The sequence below is a fragment of the Homarus americanus genome, unplaced genomic scaffold (assembly GCF_018991925.1).
Source record: "Homarus americanus isolate GMGI-L3 unplaced genomic scaffold, GMGI_Hamer_2.0 scaffold39155, whole genome shotgun sequence".
Classification (NCBI taxonomy): Eukaryota; Metazoa; Arthropoda; class Malacostraca; order Decapoda; family Nephropidae; genus Homarus; species Homarus americanus.
This window is the reverse complement of record NW_024737042.1, coordinates 5,069,348-5,091,238: the sequence shown is the minus strand read 5'-3', so window position 1 is coordinate 5,091,238 and position 21,891 is coordinate 5,069,348. Positions and strand designations below refer to the sequence as shown.

At 48.9% G+C, this 21,891-nt stretch overlaps 1 protein-coding gene across 1 annotated transcript in view; it reads left to right on the top strand.

Annotated features, from left to right (window-relative positions):
• LOC121872780 (endochitinase A-like) overlaps nucleotides 1–21,891 on the top strand; it is a 42,670-nt gene that overhangs the window by 1,421 nt on the left and 19,358 nt on the right. Inside the window, exons 2-3 of the mRNA XM_042375837.1 lie at nucleotides 4,293–5,353; nucleotides 6,073–6,144. Coding sequence (XP_042231771.1) covers nucleotides 4,293–5,353; nucleotides 6,073–6,144 — 1,133 coding nt within the window. The remainder of the gene's footprint in view (nucleotides 1–4,292; nucleotides 5,354–6,072; nucleotides 6,145–21,891) is intronic.

The window sequence follows — 21,891 nt, the reverse complement described above, 5'->3', positions numbered from 1 at the left end:
ACACGCCAACACCACCCTCCCCCTACACACCACCACCACCGCTCCCCACACACCCAACACCACCCTCCCCACACACCACCACCGTCTCCCCACACGCCAACACCACCTCCCCCCACACACCCACCACCGCCCTCCCCTACACACCAACACCACCCTCCCCCACACACCAACACCACCCTCCCCACACACCACCACCGCTCTCCCTACACGCCAACACCACCCTCCCCTACACACCACCACCGCCCTCCCCACACACCACCACCGCCTCCCTCCCCACACCCAACACCACCTCCCCTACACACCACCACCCCTCCCCACACGCCAACACCGCCCTCCTCCACACGCCAACACCGTCTCCCTACACCACCACTGCCCTCCCCTACACGCCACACACCACCCTCCCACACACCAACACCACCTCCCCACGCCAACACTGCCCCTCCCCTACACACCAACACCACCCTCCCCACACACCACCACCGCCCCTCCCCCCTACACGCCACCACCACCCTCCCCACACACCACCACCGCCCTCCCCACACGCCAACACCACCCTCCCCCCACACCACCACCGCCCCTCCCCACACGCCAACACCACCTCCCCCTACACGCCACCACCGTCTCCCCTACACGCCAACACCGCCCTCCCCTACACGCCAACACTGCCCTCCCTACACCCACCACCGCTCCCACACCACCACCTCTCCCCACACGCCAACACTGCCCTCCCCACACACCAACACCACCTCCCCTACACACCACCACTGCCCTCCCCTACACGCCAACACCACCCTCCCCATACCCAACACTGCCCTCCCCACACCCAACACCGCCCTCCCCTACACACCACCACACCCCCCTCCCCTACACCCACCACTGCCCTCCCCTACACACCCACACCACCCCTCCCCTACACACCACCACCGCCCTCCTCTACACGCCAACACCACCCTCCCCTACACGCCACCACTGCCCTCCCCTACACGCCAACACCGCCCTCCCCTACACACCAACACCACCCTCCCCTACACACCACCACCACCCTCCCACACACCAACACTGCCCTCCCTACACACCACACCCCTCCCTACACACCACCACCGCCCTCCCCTACACACCAACACCACCCCCTACACACCACCACCGCTCCCCCCCCACACGCCAACACCGCCCTCCCCACACGCCACCACTGCCCTCCCCTACACCCACCACCGCCCTCCCCACACACCACACCACCGCCCCTCCACCCCGCCCTCCCCAACCACCACCCTCCCACACACCAACACCACCTCCCCTACACACCACCACCGTCTCCCCACACCAACACCACCTCCCCCACACACCACCACGCCCCTCCCCACACGCCAACCCACCCCTCCCCCACACACCACCACTGCCCTCCCTACACACCACCACTGCCCTCCCCCACACACCACCACCTCCCCCTACACACCACACCCCCTCCCCTACACACCAACACCTCCCTACACACCACCACCGCCCTCCCCTACACGCCAACACCACCCCTCCCCCACACACCACCACCCTCCCCTACACGCCACCACTGCCCTCCCCTACACGCCACCACCTCCCTACACCACCACGCCCTCCCCACACGCCAACACCGCCTCCCTACACCCACCACTGCCCTCCCCACACGCCACCACCGCTCCTCCCCACACGCCACCACCGCTCCCCACACGCCACCACGCCCTCCCTACACGCCAACACCACTCCTCCCTACACGCCACCACCGCCCTCCCCACACGCCACCACCGCCCTCCCCTACACGCCAACACCACCCTCCCTACACGCACCACCACCGCCCTCCCCACACGCCAACACTGCCTCCCTACACGCCAACACCGCCCTCCCCTACCGCCACCACCGCCCTCCCCTACACGCCAACACCGCCCTCCCCTACACGCCAACACTGCCCTCCCCACACGCCAACACCCCTCCCCACACCCACCACCGCCCTCCCCTACACACCACCCACACCCTCCCTACACACCAACACCACCTCCCCTACACACCACCACGCCCTCCCTACACCAACACCACCTCCCTACACACCAACACCACCCTCCCCTACACACCACCACCGCCCTCCCCTACACCACACCACCACCATACTTGTCCATCAGCTTTCCCTTACAACAAAAACCTCCCCTACCACAAAACAAGTTCACCAGCTAGCTAATAAATTAAGTCGTTCCACCTACTGAAACACACACACAAAACCACTGTCAAGGTTATCAACAACTCGTAGTTAACCAGATTGTTCACGCCCTGCCAACCATACTTTTGTATTGTTACCCGCCCCCCCCCATGTTATTATACAGTATTATACAGTGTTGGGTTTTATATCTAGAAATTGGGTTTTATATCTAGATATTGAGTTTTATATCTTGAAGTGTAAGTAATAAGAGTGCTGAGGTCTTATTGCAACTATATCTTGCGCTAGTCAGGCCGCACCTCGATTATGCGGTTCAGTTCTGGTGCCCTTATTATAGAATGGATATCAATTCACTAGAGTCGGTGCAGCGAAGAATGACGAAAATGATTCCGGGACTTAGAAACCTTCCATATCAGGATAGGTTAAAGAAACTAACTTGCATTCCCTAGAAAGACGAAGAGTGCGGGGAGATATGATAGAAGTATTTAAGTGGGTGAAAGGAATCAATAAAGGTGATATAGATAAAGTTCTTATAATATCCGAGCAGGATAGGACTCGGAACAACGGATTCAAGTTGGATAAGTTTAGGTTTAGGAGGGAGATAGGAAGGAACTGGTTTACAAATAGGGTGGTGGACGAGTGGAACAAGCTTAGCAACCTTGTAGTAAGTGCTGGAACGCTGGAAAGTTTCAAAGGGAGGCTGGATAGATTCATGGATGATAGAGAGTGGTAGTAACTCTTGACAGGAGCTGCCATGCACAGGCCAACCGGCCTATTGCAGACTCTTTATTTTCTTATGTTCTTATGTCTTCTCCCCCCACACACACATCCCTTTCTCCCCACACACACACACCCCTCTCCCCCACACACACACCCCCCTCTCCCCCCACACACACCCCCCCCCACACACACACACACACCTCTCCACCCCACACACACACCCCTCTCTCTCCCCCCACACACACACACCCCCTCTCCCCCCACACACACAGTCCCCTCCCCCCCACACACACCCCCCTCTCTCCACCCCCCCCACACACACACCCCCTCCCCCCCACACACACACCCCCTCTCCCCACACACACACACACACCCCACCCCCCACACACACACACCCCTCTCTCCACCCCCCCACACACACACCCCTCTCCCCCCCCCCACACACACATACCCCACTCTCCCCCCCACCACACCCTTCAAACCTGCTACTTCCCTCCTGCTTCAACCTACTAGCACTGGTCTCGTGTGTGTGAGGAAACTTGTTGGCTGACGTAGTGAACAGCTCGAGATAGTGATCAAGAACTGTGATGAAGGAATACCAGTGACGCCTCAGTTGCCCCCCCGCCATTATTGCTATTTCATGTTGCTCTTGTTTTTAACTTGGCGAAAAAATCAACGTTTGGCGATTCGTTTGGCGAAGCATTAAACATTTGGTGATATTTTTTAAGTTGGCGAAACACTAAAGCATTGGCGAGTTTTTATTTTATTTTTTTTTTAAGTAGGTGAAAAATTCAAGTTTGGCGAATTTTTCTAACTTGGCAAATAACACTAAATTTTTTGGCGATTTTTTTTCAATTGCCGCAAGATTATTTGTTTGATTTTTTTTAATTATTTAACGAAATGTTGAAAATCTGACGATATAAAAAAAATGACGAAAGAATAAACATTTGGCTATGTTTTACAAATGGCGAAAAATTAAACATTTGGCCCAAAAAAAATATATATGTACTGTAGAGTTTTGCTTTAAAATAGCGAAAAACACGTTGGTAATTTATTTTCATTTAGCGAGGAAATAAAACGATCGACCATTTTTCCATTTAGCGAACAAATCAATGCCTGGCAAATGTTTTGATCTTAAAACTGGTGAAGAAAATTAACGTTCGGCGATTTATTTTAAGTTGGAGATAAAATTACAAACACGATTTTTTTTTTATGATTTTGCAGTTTTTCAGTCACGCTATGTCCAGTAATTATCTGCTGTTACCTGGTTACCTGTTGTTTACCTGATACTTAGCTACCTGTATATCTGTTACCTGTTACTTTGCTACCTGCTTACTTGTTACTTGATTGTCTGTTACAATTACCTGCGTAGCTTTTTATCTATTGTTATCAGTATCGCAGACAGCCTCCAGCAGCCTCGTGTCAGTACCGCAGACAGCCTCCAGCAGCCTCGTGTCAGTACCGCAGACAGCCTTCAGCAGCCTCGTGTCAGTACTGCAGACAGCCTCCAGTCAGTACCACAGACAGCCTCCAGCAGCTCCTGTGTCAGTACTCGCAGACAGCCTCTTGTGCCTGTGTCAGTACTCGCAGCAGACAGCCTCCAGCATTTCCAGTCAGTATACTGCAGACAGCCTCCAGCAGGCTTCCAGTCAGTATACTGCAGACAACCCCCAGCAGCCTCCAGTCAGTATATCGCAGACAGCCACCAACAGCCCTGTGCTAGTATTGCAGGACAGCGCCTCCAGCAGCCCTGTGTCAGTACTCTGCAGACAGCCTCCAGCAGCCTCATGTGGCAGTACCTCGCAGACAGCTCCAGCAGCCTCATGTGAGTACTGCAGACGGCCCAGCAGCCTCCAGTCAGCATATTGCAGACAGCCTCCAGCAGTCTCTCGTGTCAGTACTGCAGACAGCCTCTTCAGCACCCTCGTGTCAGTATACTGCAGACAGCCTCCAGCACCCTGTGTCAGTATACCGCAGACAGCCCCAGTCAGTATACTGCAGACAACCTCCAGCAGCCTCCAGTCAGCATACTGCAGACAGCTCTCCAGCAGCTCTGTGTCAGTACTCACAGACAGCTCCCCAGCAGCATGTCAGTGCAGCCTGCAGACAGCCTCCTGCAGTCTGTGTCAGTGCCACAGACAGCCTCCAGCAGCCTCTGTGTCAGTACCTGGCTCAGACAGTCCCCAGCAGCCCCGTGTCAGTACTGCAGACAGCCTCCTGCAGCCTCGTGTCAGTACCGCAGACAGCCTCCTGCAACCTCCAGTCAGTATACCGCAGACAGCCTCCAGCAGCCTCGTGTCAGTACCGCAGACAGCCTTCAGCAGCCTCGTGTCAGTACTGCAGACAGCCTCCAGTCAGTACCACAGACAGCCTCCAGCAGGCTCGTGTCAGTACCGCAGACAGCCTCCAGCAGCCTCCAGTCAGTATACCGCAGACAGCCTCCAGCAGCCTCCTGTCAGTCCTGCAGACAGCCTCCAACACATTACCTGCTCGTCTGTTCTGCTTTCTGCTGTTCAACCCTGTTTAGCTTAGACTTCTTGTTTCTGCCTCAGTAAACTTGTCTGCTGATGGTGAGATTGCTTCCAGCGCAGGACGGATGGCGGCATATATACACCACAATAGTCTGCTCTTACACTCTCCTTCTGTTCTGCTTTTTTTCTGCTTGCGAGTTCTCCTTCTCCATTGTCTTTTGGTGTCTGCTTGAGGGGCGGGACGGGTGAAGAGATTTTATACTAGACAGACAGACACACACACACACACAGAGAGACACACACACACACACACACAGGCTAGACAGAAGACACACACACACACACACACACAGGGCACAGACAGAGAGAGAGACACACACACACACACACACACCATCTCTGCTTGCTCTCTTTCCCACACCAATATACAATCTGCTGACCAATCCTGTTTCTCCCTCTCTCTCTCTCTCTCTCTCTCTCTCTCTCTCTCTCTCTCTCTCTCTCTCTCTCTCTCTCTCTCTCTCTCCTGCTTGAAGAGAAACTGATGTAGACGCCAGCAAGAGTGAACGGACAAAACTCTACACACACACACACACACACACACACACACACACACACACACACACACACACACACACACACACACACACACACACGACGTCTTCATCCCTCTCACTCCTTGTGTCTATCTTCCCCTAACAGGTCCGTCTTGAGGAGGGAACTAACTGGCTGGTGTTGCATGATGGACACAATACTTCAAGAGTTAACCGAGAGGTGAGGGGAAGGTGAGAGGGGAGGGGGAAGGGAGAGGTGAGGGGTGAGGGTGAAGATGAAGACATCGTGTACACCCACCGCCTTTTAAAATGCCCTCTGTCTGCTCTTCCTTTCTGCTTTTGCTTTCTTTTTAGTCACTACCACTTGAGAGAGAGAGAGAGAGAGAGAGAGAGAGAGAGAGATATGAGCAGTACACGTGTTAAAGGTTAATGATGATGTAGTGTATCAGAGAAGACGTCACCCAGTAAGTACCTTGCTGGTGTGTTGCCTTCCTGAGTGTGATGATGAGTGCTGTTAATATAGTACACGTGAAGGTCGTGTGTGGTGGTGATGGTGGTGGTGGTGGGGATAGTGGTGGTGGTGGCGGAGATAATGGTGGTGGTGGCGGAGATAATGGTGGAGATAATGGTGGTGGAGATAATGGTGGGGTGGGTGGTGGTGGTGGGGATAGTGGTGATGATGATGGTGGTGGTGGAGATAATGATGACAATGATTAATAATAACGATGATATACGTACCTAATACAGCTCGCTCTTCAAGTTACCATAATTATAAAACATAGTTCACCCAAGTCTTTATGCGAGTATATATACCATTAATTAAACTGTAAATACAATAATACCTTAAGACATTGTGTGTGTAAGGTAATTATAAGAAGGAAAGTAGAGAAGATTGTGAAACGGAAGGAGAAATTACTATACTGCGGCCGCGTCAGGAAGAACTGGTGAAAGGGTATGGACGTTAAGATGGTTTTGGCCGCGTGAGGAGTGAGAGGTATAAGAGATACTAATACTAAGGAGAAGAACGGGAGATAGAGCAGAGTTGTGACAGAAATGGATAAACAAAGGAGAAGAGGAAGGCGAGGGAGGGGGGGAGGAGAAAGTGAAGGAGGAGGAGGAGATGGGGTGGAGAGGGAGGAGGGAGGGGGTGGTGGAGGAGAGGAGGATGGAGGAGGGGAGGAGGGGAGGAGGGAAGGAGGGTGGAGGAGAGGAGGAGGGGGTGGAGGGGAGAGGGGGGTGGAGAGATGGAGGAGGGGGGTGGAAGAGAGGGGGAGGGTGGAAGAGGAGAGGGTGGAAGAGGGTGGAGAAGGAAGGAGGTGTGGTGTGGAGGAAGGGAGGAGGGAGGGAGGAGGGTGGAGGGAGAAGGAGGGGGGTGGAGGAGGGAGTGGAAGGAAGGAGGGGTGGAGGGAGGGGGGGGTGGAGAGGGGAGGGGGTGGAAGGAGGGGGAGGAGGAGGACACCTACACGAAGGAGGGGCTGTAGAGGAGCCGCGAGTTTGCCAAAAGAAATGCCACAAAATCGGGCGGGGTGGCGGAGGAAAACCTGCCTCAACGTTGACTAATGGGCACAGGTCCTCGGGGGTTAGGGGACGTTCGGGGCCTATTAGGTCGGGGGGGGTGGGGCGGCAGGGGAAGGAGGGAGCTGGGAGGTCGTAATAGTAAACGAAAAAAAGTTGCAGTATCACCTGTTGATTTGGTATATTTTCACCTGATGATTAAACACCCTAACGCTACCTGGTGTTGTGTTAGGTTAGGTTAGGTTAGGTTAATTTCGGCTAATGTTAGGTTAGGTAATCTAATCATCAGATGAAATTAGCTGGGGGTGTCTAATCCTCTCAAAATCCCTGTAATCAGCTGGCCCGTCATAATTGCTTGCTTGGTGTAGGGCGCTGGTCAACAACCCTTTCTATCTGTAGTTACAAAGAGTTAACTGGGTGAGGCAGGAGAGCAGCGTAGGTATGAAGACAAAGAGGTCAAGCACACAGGCAAACAGACGATTGGTGCTCCATATGGTGACGAGGAAGGGATGAAGGGTGACGAGTGAGTAACGCATGGACAGAAAGACACACACACAGACGGACGGATATAATATCAAGCAGGGAGACAACAAGGTATATAAAGCAAACAAGCAATCAGAGAGGCAGCTAGAAGTCGTGGCTGGCTGGCAGGTGATAGGCCTATAGTATACACGACCGTCCCCGCCTCAGGCATTATACACAACTTTCTAATTCTCTCCCTGAAGTTAGTTTTGCATTCTGAATTGTTTTGTTTTTCACCTGATGACTGACTGAACATCCTAACCCTGTTACCTGGGGGGGGGGGGTTTAGGTTAGGGTTAGGTTAGGTTAGGGTTAGGTTAGGGTTAGGTTAGGTTAGGTTAGGTTAGGTTAGCAATAAGGTGGTTAGTGTTAATAGGAAATAACCTGAAGTGCCTAATCTTGAGGCGGAATTTTTACTCCTATTTAATGTCTTTTAACGAGTTAGGTTGGTGGTGCCGTGTAAGTACTGTACGGCGGGCAGTGTAGTCTTACCTCTCTTATGTCCGTAACTACAGTAAGGACCGTACGTACCTAAGGACCGTACGAAACTAAGGACCGTACGAAACTAAGGACCGTACGTAACTGAGGACCGTACGTAACTAAGGACCGTACGTAACTAAGGACCGTACGTAACTAAGGACCGTACGTAACTAAGGACCGTACGTAACTAAGGACCGTACGTAACTAAGGACCGTACGTAACTAAGGACCGTACGTGAACGTAAGGGACCGTACGTAACTAAGGACAACCTAAGTACGTAACTCGGACCGGTAACTAAGGACCGTACGTAACTGAGTACCGGACCACGAACATACGTAACTCCGTACGTAACTAAGGACATGTACGTAACTCGAGATATGTAGCGTAAACTCAAGGACGAAAAGATCTTCAACGTTCAAACTTGGGGTCAACAGATCAGAGGTCGAGGTTACAGCTTTGAAAAATGGTAGGACCCGGTGTGATCTACCACCGCCCTCGAGTGAAGCCTGAGGGGTGGGTAGTGAGGGGAGGGTGGTGGTGGTGAATGGTGAGGGGGGTGGTGGGAGGTAGGGATGGAGGTGGGTGGTGAGGGTAGTGGTGGGTGGTGAGGTAGTGGTAGTGAGGGAGTGTGGTGGGGGAGGGTGTGGTGGGGGGTGGTGGTGGGTGGTGAGGGGTGGGTGGTGGGGTAGTGGTAGGAGGGTGGTGGGGGAGGGTGGTGGTGGTGGTGGGTAGTGGTTACTGAGGGGGGTAGTGGTGGGAGGGTAGGGATGGAGGTGGGTGGTGGGTAGTGGTGGGTGGTGGGGTGGTGGTAGTGGGGGAGGGTGTGGTGGTGTGGTGGGGAGGTGGTGGTGGGTGGTGAGGGTGGTGGGGGTGGGTGGTGGGAGTAGGGAGGGTGGGTGGGGGTGGTAGTGAGGAGGTGTGGGAGGGGTGGTGGTGGGTGGTGGTGGGGGGAGTGGTGGTGGTGGTGGAGGGGAGTGGTGGGGAGGTGGTGGAGGTGGGTGGTGGGGGTGAGTGGGTTGGTGAGGGGAGGGTGGGGGGGAGGGTGGGGGTGGGTGGTGGGGGGAGGGCGGTGGTGGGTGGTGAGGGTAGTGGTAGTGGGGGAGGAGGAGTGAGGGGGAGGGTGGTGGTGGGTGGTGAAGGTGGTGGTGGTGGGGGAGAGGGTGGTGGTGGGGAGGGGGATGGAGGTGGTGGTGAGGGAGGTGGTGGGTGGTGAGGTGGTGGTGGTGGTGGTGGTAGTGGTAGGGTAGTGGTGGAGGTGAGTGGTGAGGGTAGTGGTGGAGGTGGTGATGAGGGTAGGGTAGTAGTGAGGGTAGTAGTGGTGGTGAGGGTAGTGGTGGGTGGTGAGGGTAGTGTTGTGGTGGTGCGAGAAGTGGTGTGTGTGATGGTGGGGGTGGGTGGCACAACAGGTGGTTTTGGGATAAGGGCAGGGGTGGGCTGGTTGATGGAGGGTGGCACAACGGCGGGTGGGTGGCAGTACAGCGGCTAGTGGGTGGAAGGGAAGGTAAGTGGCACAAATATGGGTGGGAGGATGGGTGGTGCAGAAAATGGAGAAGGTTTGTTTAAAAACACTGGAGGAAAGTATCAAGTGGAAGCTCCGGTACTAGACAGACTGGAGAGTGAAGGGTGGAGTGGCGAGGGTGGAGAATGATGGGTGGAGGGTGGACAGTAGGCGGTGGAGGTAGGGCGTGGTGTTGGGATAACTAAAGTCATGGGTAAGTAACAGAGCCACGGGAGTACTCAACACAGGTAGCCTACGTCAGGTGGTCCAGCCAGTCATCTACGTGTGGATCTTTCTAGGAAATTGTTGGTGTCCCGGGAGCAGAGAGCGAGCAGACGGAGGCCCAGACACGCGTCATTACCGAGAGCTTCTGGTGTTGGCTGCTGTGACAAGTGAGGATGCCAATTGTGTGTGCAATGTCGGTGTGATGGAGACACCATCTACGGCAGGCTGAGGGGGAGGCTGCACGTTAAATATATTACCCACGACCCGAGTAAGACAGGGGGTGAGGGTAAAAACAAACTCCTGAAAAAAGAAAGTTATCTCAGCTCGCCAGTACTTGTTTCCTTCGGACGTTGAGCCTTGGTGTGATTTTCGAGGGGAAGGGCAGCCATAGTGGCATTATGTGGTGGGTGTGGTGTGGGCTGGACCTGAGAGCCACTCTGCGCTCTACACTCCCCCCAACACACGGAGAACAGCCACCTACACCCCAGGAAGGACCACCGATATTGCAATTATTCCTGCAGGAATTCCTCGACTTTCAAAAGTAATCCTTATTGTATCTCCAATTAGGGATGAAATCCCGGAGAATCCGAATAATTATCACTCCCTTTGGCTTTTTTTTCCCGGGAGGCGAGACGTAAACATCAGATCGCCCGTCGCCGCCTGGACGTAGAGGCGGGTCTCGCGGATGCTCCAGTTTGCTCAGCCAGCAGCCAGTTTTTCTTCCTTGACCTTTCAGACGAAAATGTTGAACAGGTTTGGCGTCACTAAAACTACATTGGAATTTCAATATGTGTTTTTTGCCTCTGAAGTGCAGATTTCCCACTCACTGACTAGGTAGTGTGTAAAGGTATGAGGCTGAGGTAGTTGTTAGCGTCGCCCCTGGACGGTGGGGACGTTAACTCCTCCCTGACGTATCCTAATACTTGCCTCAACCTGTCGCACCTTCAGCCCCACCTTCGTTACGCGCCGACCTCGTAAACTAAGTCGCTCCTCCTCATAACTCCGCCGACAGTCCACCTTAATCAGGAATGTTGACCATCAGCATTGAAACCTCTTCACTCCAGGGGCCATGGAAGGCTCCTCTACAGTACACTGTTGACTTGGTCATGTGTACCAAGTGCGTCGTAACTTGACTCATGGCAGCCAAAGGTTACAGTTGCTCTCCCCTGCCCTTAAACCTTGACTCCCTCCCCCATCCCTGCCCCCACCAGGACTCCGCCCCGCCCCTCCTTTCCTCATCCCTCACCCGCCACCCTCCCCCCTTCCTGCTGAGCCACCCCCGCTACCAACACTGACAACCTGACCGGTCCAGCTAACACGACTCTCACCTAGAACGACCTTCCCCGGCCAGCCTCTGCCCTGGTGTATGACTACCACCACCACCAACCTCTTCCTCCTCCACCATCACCCTCTTCCTCCACCACCATCACCCTCTTCCTCCACCACCATCACCCTCTTCCTTCACCATCACCATCTTACTCCTCCACAACCATCACCCTCTTCCTCCACCATTACCATCTTCCTCCACCATCACCATCTTACTCCTCCACCACCATCACCCTTTTCCTCCACCACCACCATTACCCTCTTCCACCACCATCACTCTCTTCCACTACTATTACCACCACCATTAATAACACGTTAATTTACCAGAGTTCTCCACCACCACGACCCTCCACCACAACGACCCTCCACCAACACGACCCTCCACCAACACGACCCACCACCACATCTAACACCCCACAAACCACCTGTCCTACTACCCTTCACGTCCGTGCTCCCTTTCCCTGTGTCGTGACCAAGCTTGACCTGACCTGCTTTTCCAAGACAACCAATAAGGCCTAAGTCGTGAGACGCCCCCCGTGTGGTGGCATAGGTCAAGATGTGCCGCACTCCTCCCCCTTGGTATTCACCGACGCACATACCCGAGTCTCTACCCGAAGACAACATCAACACACAACATATTATCTAACTGTATGAAAGGAAATACAACATACTCCTCAATTCATACATAAAATACAGTAAATACATACAAACATACACGACACCTATAATGTTTTTGTTTTATAAGGATGTATCGTGAAGTGTGTTGATTCTTATGTTCACTCTCCGGGGCGAGACTTTTCGGACACGTAATAAGTGTGTATATATATAGTTCACCTGTTTACCTTTCCCATTTAGGCGGCCGGCCGAGTCAGGCGGCTTGTACCGTGTGTTGCTACAGAAGTGGCTCTTGAAACACACACACACACACACACACACACACACACACACACACACACACACACACACACACACACACACACACACACACACACACACACACACACACACACACACCTTTATTAAATCACCTTTCCTATCTCCCTCTCTCACCTGTGTCCACCTTCACCAGACCCGCAGCGATGATGATGATGATGGTGATGGTGATGATGATGATGATGATGATGATGATGATGATGGTGGTGAAGACTCGGTGGTATGCGAGAGGTCAAATCACTCTGGAATAACATGTTGTATAGTAGCCACGCCCTCACCACCACCACCACCTACCACTAGCATCACCTACCAGTACCACCACTACCACCACCCATCACCATCACCTACCACTGCCATCACCATCACCTACCACTAACATCTCCTACCACCACCACCACCATCACCTACCACTAACATCACCTACCATCACCATCACCTACCACTAACATCTCCTACCACCACCACCACCACCATCACCTACCACTAACATCTCCTACCACCACCACCACCATCACCTACCACTAACATCACCCACCATCACCCACCTACCACTAACATCTCCTACTACCACCACCATCATCATCACCTTCCACCCCACTAACATCTACCACCACACCATCACCTCTCCCCACTAACATCACCTACCACCACCATCACACCACTAACATCTCCTACCACCACCACCACCATCACCTACCACTAACATCTCCTACCACCACCACCACCACCTACCACTAACATCTCCTACCACCACCACCACCATCACCTACCACTAACATCATCCTACCACCACCACCACTCCTACCCTCAGTTATAACCCTCCCATTGAACATATAAACAGTTCATTTTCGTGCTACAAATAATTGACCTGTTTACACCTGCGTATTTTCTTCTTAATCTGTGTAGAGATACAAGTGTGGCACGGCTCTTAAGTGTACCGATTGTGTATAGTTTATAAGTATATTAAGACCCGTGGGTGTACTACTTAACCATCACCTCGTGCTTATCGAGCGATTCACAGATATGTAATTTGTATTGTAATCTGTCTAACTATATGGACAATGCAGTAAAATCTCTCTCTCTCTCTCTCTCTTAATAATTATCACCTCTTATAATGTGTACCAAACTATATAATTATATACCTTGAAGTAATTAACTCTGATAATATGTAATTTGTGTAATAAACTGTATTTTTATTGGTACATTATCTGAAGTATCGAATATCTATCTCAACTACTGTCCTGCAACTCGTAATTATACAAACTGTGGAATAACACACCAAGTCTCACTGTATCCTCATTACACTCAAGTTACGTATTAATAAAATATGCCGCTGTATCTTGCTGTAACTTACTTCAACTACAGTACAGACGGTGGAAGGAAAGATGTATAACTATCATACTGTATCAATTTAGTCGTGTATACTGATTGTTGTATCATAGTGTATTAAAGCACCTCAATTACAATACAATCTGTAAGGAAAATCAATCACTTCATCTCTGTAAGAAAATATAAAGCGCAAACTCAACTTCTCTTACTTGTGTTACGCCGAAGGAAAATTTCAGTAAAGTGACGCAAAACGCAGTGAGTCTCAACTTCCCTTCCTGTATTACGCCGGAGGAAATTTTCAGAAATGTGACGCAAAACGCAGTCTCAACTTCCCCTCCTTGTGTTACGCCGGGAGAAAATGTCAGAAATGTGACGCAAAACGCAGTGAGGCTCAACTTCCCTCCTTGTGTTACGCCGGAGGAAATTTTTAGAAATGTGACGCAAAACGCAGAGTCTCAACTTCCCTTCCTGTGTTACGCCGGGAGAAAATTTCAGTAAAGTGACGCAAAACGCAGTGAGTCTCAACTTCCCTCCTTGTGTTACGCCGGTGGAAAATTTCAGAAATGTGAACCATCTTATTGACAACAGAAGTAGTTCACCTTTCCGAGGAGCAGATGTGAACTTTCTACGTGGCCTTTTCTCGTCTCATATCACGAGTTGTTTTATTCAATATGCAAGTCACCATTATAATAAAAAAGGAAAAAACCCAAATTGTAATCGAATTATAATGTGTGTACGTCCGGGAAATAACAATGATTAAGGGTCGTAAAGTAGATAATAATAACTAGAGTATACCGTCAATGTCAAAAGTGGGTAAAGTTTAAAGGATCCTCAACTTGTACCTTAAAGTCTTCACGGTTCAGGAAATCCATCAGACCTCTTGTAGTCATCCTACCTACTGCACCCTCCTTGTTTATGTTTCACCCTACAGGAGTCTTATGCCCGTACACTATGGGTAAAAATTAAGTAAGACTCCCTGTGAGATAAGTCTGTCAGCTTGTGGAAATTCCTTTCATTTCTGTCCCCAAACTTTCTCGTTAATGTCAGACACTGGACGAGAGAAAGTTAAAAGGTCATTCCCGTGTGTAAGTACTGTGTTATTACCCCAATGATTCTATGTTAAAACTATTATTACTATTATTATTATTACTGTTATTATTATCATTGCTATTATAATTATTATTATTATTATTATTATTATTATTATTATTATTATTATTGTAATTAATATTAATATTATTGTTATTGCTCTTATTGCTCTTATTGCTATTATTATTATTATTATTATTATTATTATTATTATTATTGGTCACAAGCGAGTGAGCCCGGGTTCAATCACCGTGCATGGTGAAAATATGCCTCTGTTTGCCCAGCAGTAATTGGGGACCTGGATGTTAATCGATTTGTGGATCGTGTTCCGGGGTAATGGTTATCCAGTACAGTAGGCGAGTTGTCCGGTTTTCTTGGACTATTCCTTGACATTGGGTCATGCAACTTGTTAATTTAAGGTGTGGTTGTTGTGTTGGAGATAGCTTTTAAAACTTAAACAAATTCACCCCTGGGTGGCCCTAGGGCCGGCCATCCTCGTACACACTACACAATATGGTCAGGCACAAATGAGGACACAGGAACAGAAAGTGAACGACAGTAATCAGAACATAACATATATAAAGAGTTAATGAAGAAATATCACCATCCACAGTAAAACACAGTGGACAAAACCCCCCTTACAGCACTCCGTCTAATACACAACATTTACAGTATGTCCCCAAAATAAGTGTAACTCACTTAACACCTCCACCTGTTACAATTACGATGACTTTATGAATAAAACATTCTCATTCGCCCATAAAGGAAATTACATCAGAATGTCAGAAATTACGTATAACTCTGCCGTCACACATACTGTACGTGTTGAGTAAATGAGCGAATTTACCATGAAAAATTTCTCTTTCGCTCGTGTCTTAATCATATCATTGATGTCAAGGTCTGATTAGATTAATATACCAGCCTCATTAATACTCTACCCGATGTTTTATGGTCTTATGAATATAAAAAATCCAACAACAACACGCATAGACCCCTCCTTTTCCCCTTCCTCGTTAAATAAAATCGATTCACCTTTTAAAATCAACAATCTATATTGCAATTCAATGATATCTTCTATATATATATATATATATATATATATATATATATATATATATATATATACACTATATCTGTAATTATGAAACTATAGGTCCAATGCTATAAGAACCCCCTCCCCCTCCCCCTCCCTCTCCCGGGGTTAACACAGTCCTAACCCAAGTGATTCATCTATTATCATCCAGCTAATATTATCTCTTAAGAGTGAGTTATGTTATCTCAAAATATGTAATATCATCAACACGTATATAATAATCTTCCTGTATGATAATTTTATGGCTCACAGCATACGAGAGATTACCAGCTCGCCACTCCAAGTCGAATTGTCACCATTAATTGCCCTCCTTTTCCTGATGTGTGTCAGAGCAGCCAGCCAGTGTCTCCTAAAGTGAGTTATTTCATCTTAATACCTCTTTTCTTCTTCTTCATCGACCAGTCCTCGCTCCGCTGGCCACAATTACGGTGTGGTCGTGGGTAAGGATTCCTGCACAAAAGACCTAACTCCTTGTTGAACGACCAGGAGAACACAAGACCCGCTCACGCCTCCACCACGCACCTACAGGAGAACACAAGACCCACCCACGCCTCCACCACGCACCTGAAACACCCCAGAACAGCCACACCCCCACCACACACCTGCAACACCCCAGAAAAAAACCACACCTCCACCACACACCTGCAATACCTTAAAACCACACACCTGCAGCACTCTACAAACACACCACAACACCCACTGACACCAAAAACACACACACACACACATACACACACACACACACACATACACACACACACACACACACACACAGAACGCATCGAAAAACATATTAAAAAAAAATCACATTAATGTCAGAAGCTACACTGAATACTAACTACACGACCCTACTGTGCTCCCCTTCACTCGTGGGAGAGACTGAAGAAGGCACAGAAGCCGCAAGGGAAGGGAGGAAATAATATTAAGGAGAGTGGTGCAAGACAGGTGTAGAAAGTGAGGCAAAAGGGCAGAGACAACAATTAGAAACATCCACACGTTCTTTGATCACATCCACAATTGGATATTATACAGTATTGAAGTAATATATATAACTAAACACTATGATGTATAAGATTGAATTAATATACATTAAATCGTTAAATAAACACGAGAAATCGGAGTTAAATGAAGAGGTTTCCATCTCCTGTGACTTGATTAACGAGTTTTTCGCCAAGGAAGTAAATTGATAGTATATTTCGCTTCTAGTTTTTAGTATCATTTAACACAAGAGGTCAATTTCACCTAAAGAAATCTGTTTAAGAAAATTGTCTTAGTTTTAGAAAGTCATCTTAGGTCAAAAACACCCCCCCCCTCCTCCTTCTCCTCCTCCTCACCCCCCAAGAGACAGACGTGTGGGAGGTGACGTGAATCATAACAGGTGGAAGGTAAGAGAACGGTTATAGTGACACTCTCTCTACCTGGTCAACATAACCACCAATTTACCCTTATTACCTGTTATCATTATCATCACTACCACCATAACTATCATGCCGATCATCACTATAGCCGTCACCACTACCATCATAACCATCATCATCATCCTTACTAGCATGCATCACCACCACCACCCCCCCACACACCACCACTAGGGAGGAGTTACTTACAGGGTGAGAGAAAAGGTCACTTTCCCTCAGCACCAAAATCCTTCCCATAACAGTGACTCATATACCTATATACCTGTGTTTAGTTACTCACCAGACTCCTCCAACAATACACCTATACACTGTGAGGCCAATTAAGTATGAGGGAGGTAAGTAAAGGTATCAGTTTCAAATAGACGGCACTTTTTTTTTTAGATTCCATTTTTTTTTTTTTTTTTTTTTTTTAAGTGATCGATCCAGTTAGATACGACCTTAAGTCTTCCCAGTTAGGTGAGTCCGTTAGATGCATTCTCACACTGTCAGTTAGTTCAGCCAGTTAGGAGGAGGCGTTCACTCACTCTGCCAGTTAGCTCAGTCAGTTAGGTCTCTTCGATCACGACTTGACCCTTTGAGTAAGACCAATCAATTCCTTGAGTACGATAACTTAACCCCTTGAGTACGATGACTTTATCCCCTTTAGTACGATGACTTTACCCCCTTGAGTACGATGACTTTATCCCCATTGAGTACGATGACTTTACCCCCATTGAGTACGATGACTTTATCCCCATTGAGTACGATGACTTTACCCCCTTGAGTACGATGACTTTATCCCCATTGAGTACGATGACTTTACCCCCATTGAGTACGATGACTTTACCCCCATTGAGTACGATGACTTTACCCCCATTGAGTACGATGACTTTACCCCCATTGAATACGATGACTTTATCCCCATTGAGTACGATGACTTTACCCCCATTGAATACGATGGCTTTATCCCCATTGAGTACGATGACTTTACCCCCTTGAGTACAATGACCTGAACCCTTATTTACGACAGTCTAATCCTTGGAGTACAATGACGTGTAAACATACCTACATCCTGAACGCCTTGAGTACAATAACAGTAAATATATACACTATTTGCACCCACCCCCTCTTCTGACCCACCTCGCCCCATCCTCTTCTGACCCACCTCGGCCCCATCCCTCTTCTGACCCACCTGCCCCATCCTCTTCTGACTCCACTCTCGCCCCAACCCCCCCCTCTTCTCATATCACCACACCCCACCCCTCTTCTAACCCACCCCTCTTGGAACGATCTTATATCTAACTTAAGTACCGTGAATTAGCCAACCAGTATATGAAACAGATTCTTTAAATATAATTACTTAACCCTTTGAGGTGAACAGATGAGCTCCTCACACCCATAAACAAGGCGAGAGAGAGAGAGAGAGAGAGAGAGAGAGAGAGAGAGAGAGAGAGGAGAAATTTTCGCTACACCACGACAATATTCTGGTTTCTCAAGGTAACGGGTTACGTATTCTACAAATGAAAAGCAGATAAATAAACAGGTGGATAAACAGACTGACAGAGAGACAGATGTGAGGTACAGGTGGCAGAGAGAGAGAGAGAGAGAGAGAGAGAGAGACAAACAATCATACAAACAGCCCAGGTAAACAAAGGTAAACAATAAATCCATCTCACCAACCACAACCAAGCCAACCCAACCAAGTCAACCCAACCAAGCCAGCCCAACCAAGCCAACCCAACCAAGCCAACCCAACCAAGCCAACCCATCCCAGCCAACACACACTTATACCAACAGCTGATCCTTCACCTTCACGAGGAACTTCACAACCGAGTATAAAATTATGTTATCTTAAACTAAATTATAACTTACAGGAAATTAACCACGAGAAAATATATAAATTGTTTAGTGATAAAGAGTTAAATAGATGGATGATGCTGTGAGGGGGTGAAGAGGGGTGTGTTAAAGGAGGGGGGAAGAAAGAAGGAATGAGGAAGGAGGGGTGAGTAGGGAGTGAGGAGGAGTGTGTTAAAGGAGGAGAAGGGGGAGGGTGAGTAGGGTTGAGGAGCAGTGTTAAAGGGAAAGAAGGGGTGAGAAGGAGGGGTGAGAGTAGGGTTGAGCGGTGTGTTAAGGGAGGGGAAGGGGAGGAAGGAGGGGTGGTGGGACGTTGGGATGTGTTAAAGGGAGGGGGGGAAGAAGGGGATGAGGAAGGAGGGGTGAGTAGGGGAGTACCACAGAAGGATACATCTCCTACCACAGCAACACACATCAACCACAAGATTAGGAGTTGAATAATTACGACGGGAATAATGTAGTATATATTATTGTACATCATATAAGACCCCATCAATTATGTTTTAGTTATCGTTTCATAATGTATATACTATCGTAACGTATATAAACTATCCTCTTGGTAATTATCGTAATGGTGTGATTCTTATTCATCATTATAATATATAGTTGTTGATAGTTAATAATATATTGTTTCACCTCAGCTCCGCCCTGTTCACTCCTGACCAGTGTGTGTGTGTGTGTATGTGCTTTCACTCACTGCTTGCTTGACCCCCACCCTCACCCCTGGAATAAACACACACACACACACACACACACACACACACACACACACACACACACACACACACACACACACACACACACACACACACACACACACACACACACACACACACACACACACACACACACACACACACACACACACACACACACACACACACCTCTCTCTCTCTCTCTCTCTCACTATTTCACAATTTCTCTCACACTCTCTCACTCTCAAATCACTCTCTCTCTCTCTCTCTCTCTCTCTCTCTCTCTCTCTCTCTCTCTTATAACCAAAGGATTTAATCTATTTAAAGGAGGTATACGTGGCCCCCTAAACCGGTGTGTGTGAGAGAGAGAGAGAGAGAGAGAGAGAGAGAGAGAGAGAGAGAGCAACTTTTTTGTTGCGAAAAAAATAGGGTCAACCTACCTTAACCAAGTGTCTCTCCATCCACCGCAGTGTCTCCATCCACCGCAGTGTCTCTCCATCCACCACAGAGTGTCTCTCCCATCCACCACCAGTCCATCCACCACCCAGTGTCTCTCCCATCCACCACCCAGTCTCTCTCCCATCCACCACCCAGTGTCTCTCCCATCCACCACCCAGTCTCTCTCCCATCCACCACCCAGTGTCTCTCCCATCCACCACCCAGTGTCTTTCCCATCCACCACCCAGTGTCTCTCCCATCCACCACCCAGTGTCTCTCCCATCCACCACCCAGTGCCTTCATTCCACCATCTTGCCACCCAATGCCTTCCATTAGACAAGCAGTGCCTCTCCCACCCTGCTTCCCAGCGCCTGCCGTCCACTCTTATCACGGGGTGTTGATGCTATCACTAATGATTAATATTACCGCTCAATATAAGGATGGTGGCCGGCATCAAGAATGACTGTATCAACACAAAATCTCAGATGGGCCGAGATAAACACCGAGTATGCATGAATTTACCGACATTAAATTATAACTGTAGAACAAGAAGCCGCCAACACTCGGCAGATCCACTGTGTTGGGTCTGGTCAATCATGGCACAGGTGAGGGACGTGATAAACACAAACACAGGGGTAATAATACTGATAAACACACACACAGGTAACAATATTGATAAACACAGACACACAGGTAACAATATTAATACACACACACACAGGTGAGGTCACAGTTAAAAATACAGGTATGAGGAATATTAATTATTGAACACAGGTGAGAATACTAACGAACACAAACAGGTGAGAAGATAAATGTGAGGTTAATGTTTATTGTATATTATATATGTTATATCAACATCCATGTTGGGTTCAGCCTTAACCAACAAAATGAACATTAACCTTACGAGAAGCTGGTATACAGTTAAGAACACAGCCAATGGTAACTCATGACGCTATGATACTTTATGTTACTTAATAATTTGCTTGATATAAATATACAATGTGTCTGATAAATCCTAAGCCAAAGAAGACGACAGAGAAATTAACACTAGAGGGAAAATTAGTGAAATATTCATGTACGGGAAACTAGAACAGTGTGTGTGTGTGTGTGTGTGTGTGTGTGTGTGTGTCATTGTCGTTGGTTTGATATGATTCCCTCACCTAAATAAGAAAAAGAGAGAACGTTATTAATTTTCCTATGGTCCGCCACTTAATTATGAGACGCCCGGAATCCACCTTCATTAAGACTCCATCTGTTATATTATCTATCTATATATATCTATCTTCGCCGGCGTCTGAAGTGTTCTCGTCAACTAAGACTCAAATACTTTAATGAAAGGGACCGCCAGTCGATCGAACGTTCGCCCGTGTTCTTGGCCTGCAGTGGCGCTCATATAGCCTGACGTATGAGCTCTCCGTCTCTCCTCTACGACCAACACATCTATCATTCTCACCCGCCCGAGGGACACGTTCCTGGAACTACCAGTTGTGTTGTGGGCTGCTTCACACCCACCCACCCGCATACACCACACACCCGCCTACACCACACACCTACACCACACACCTACTTCACATCC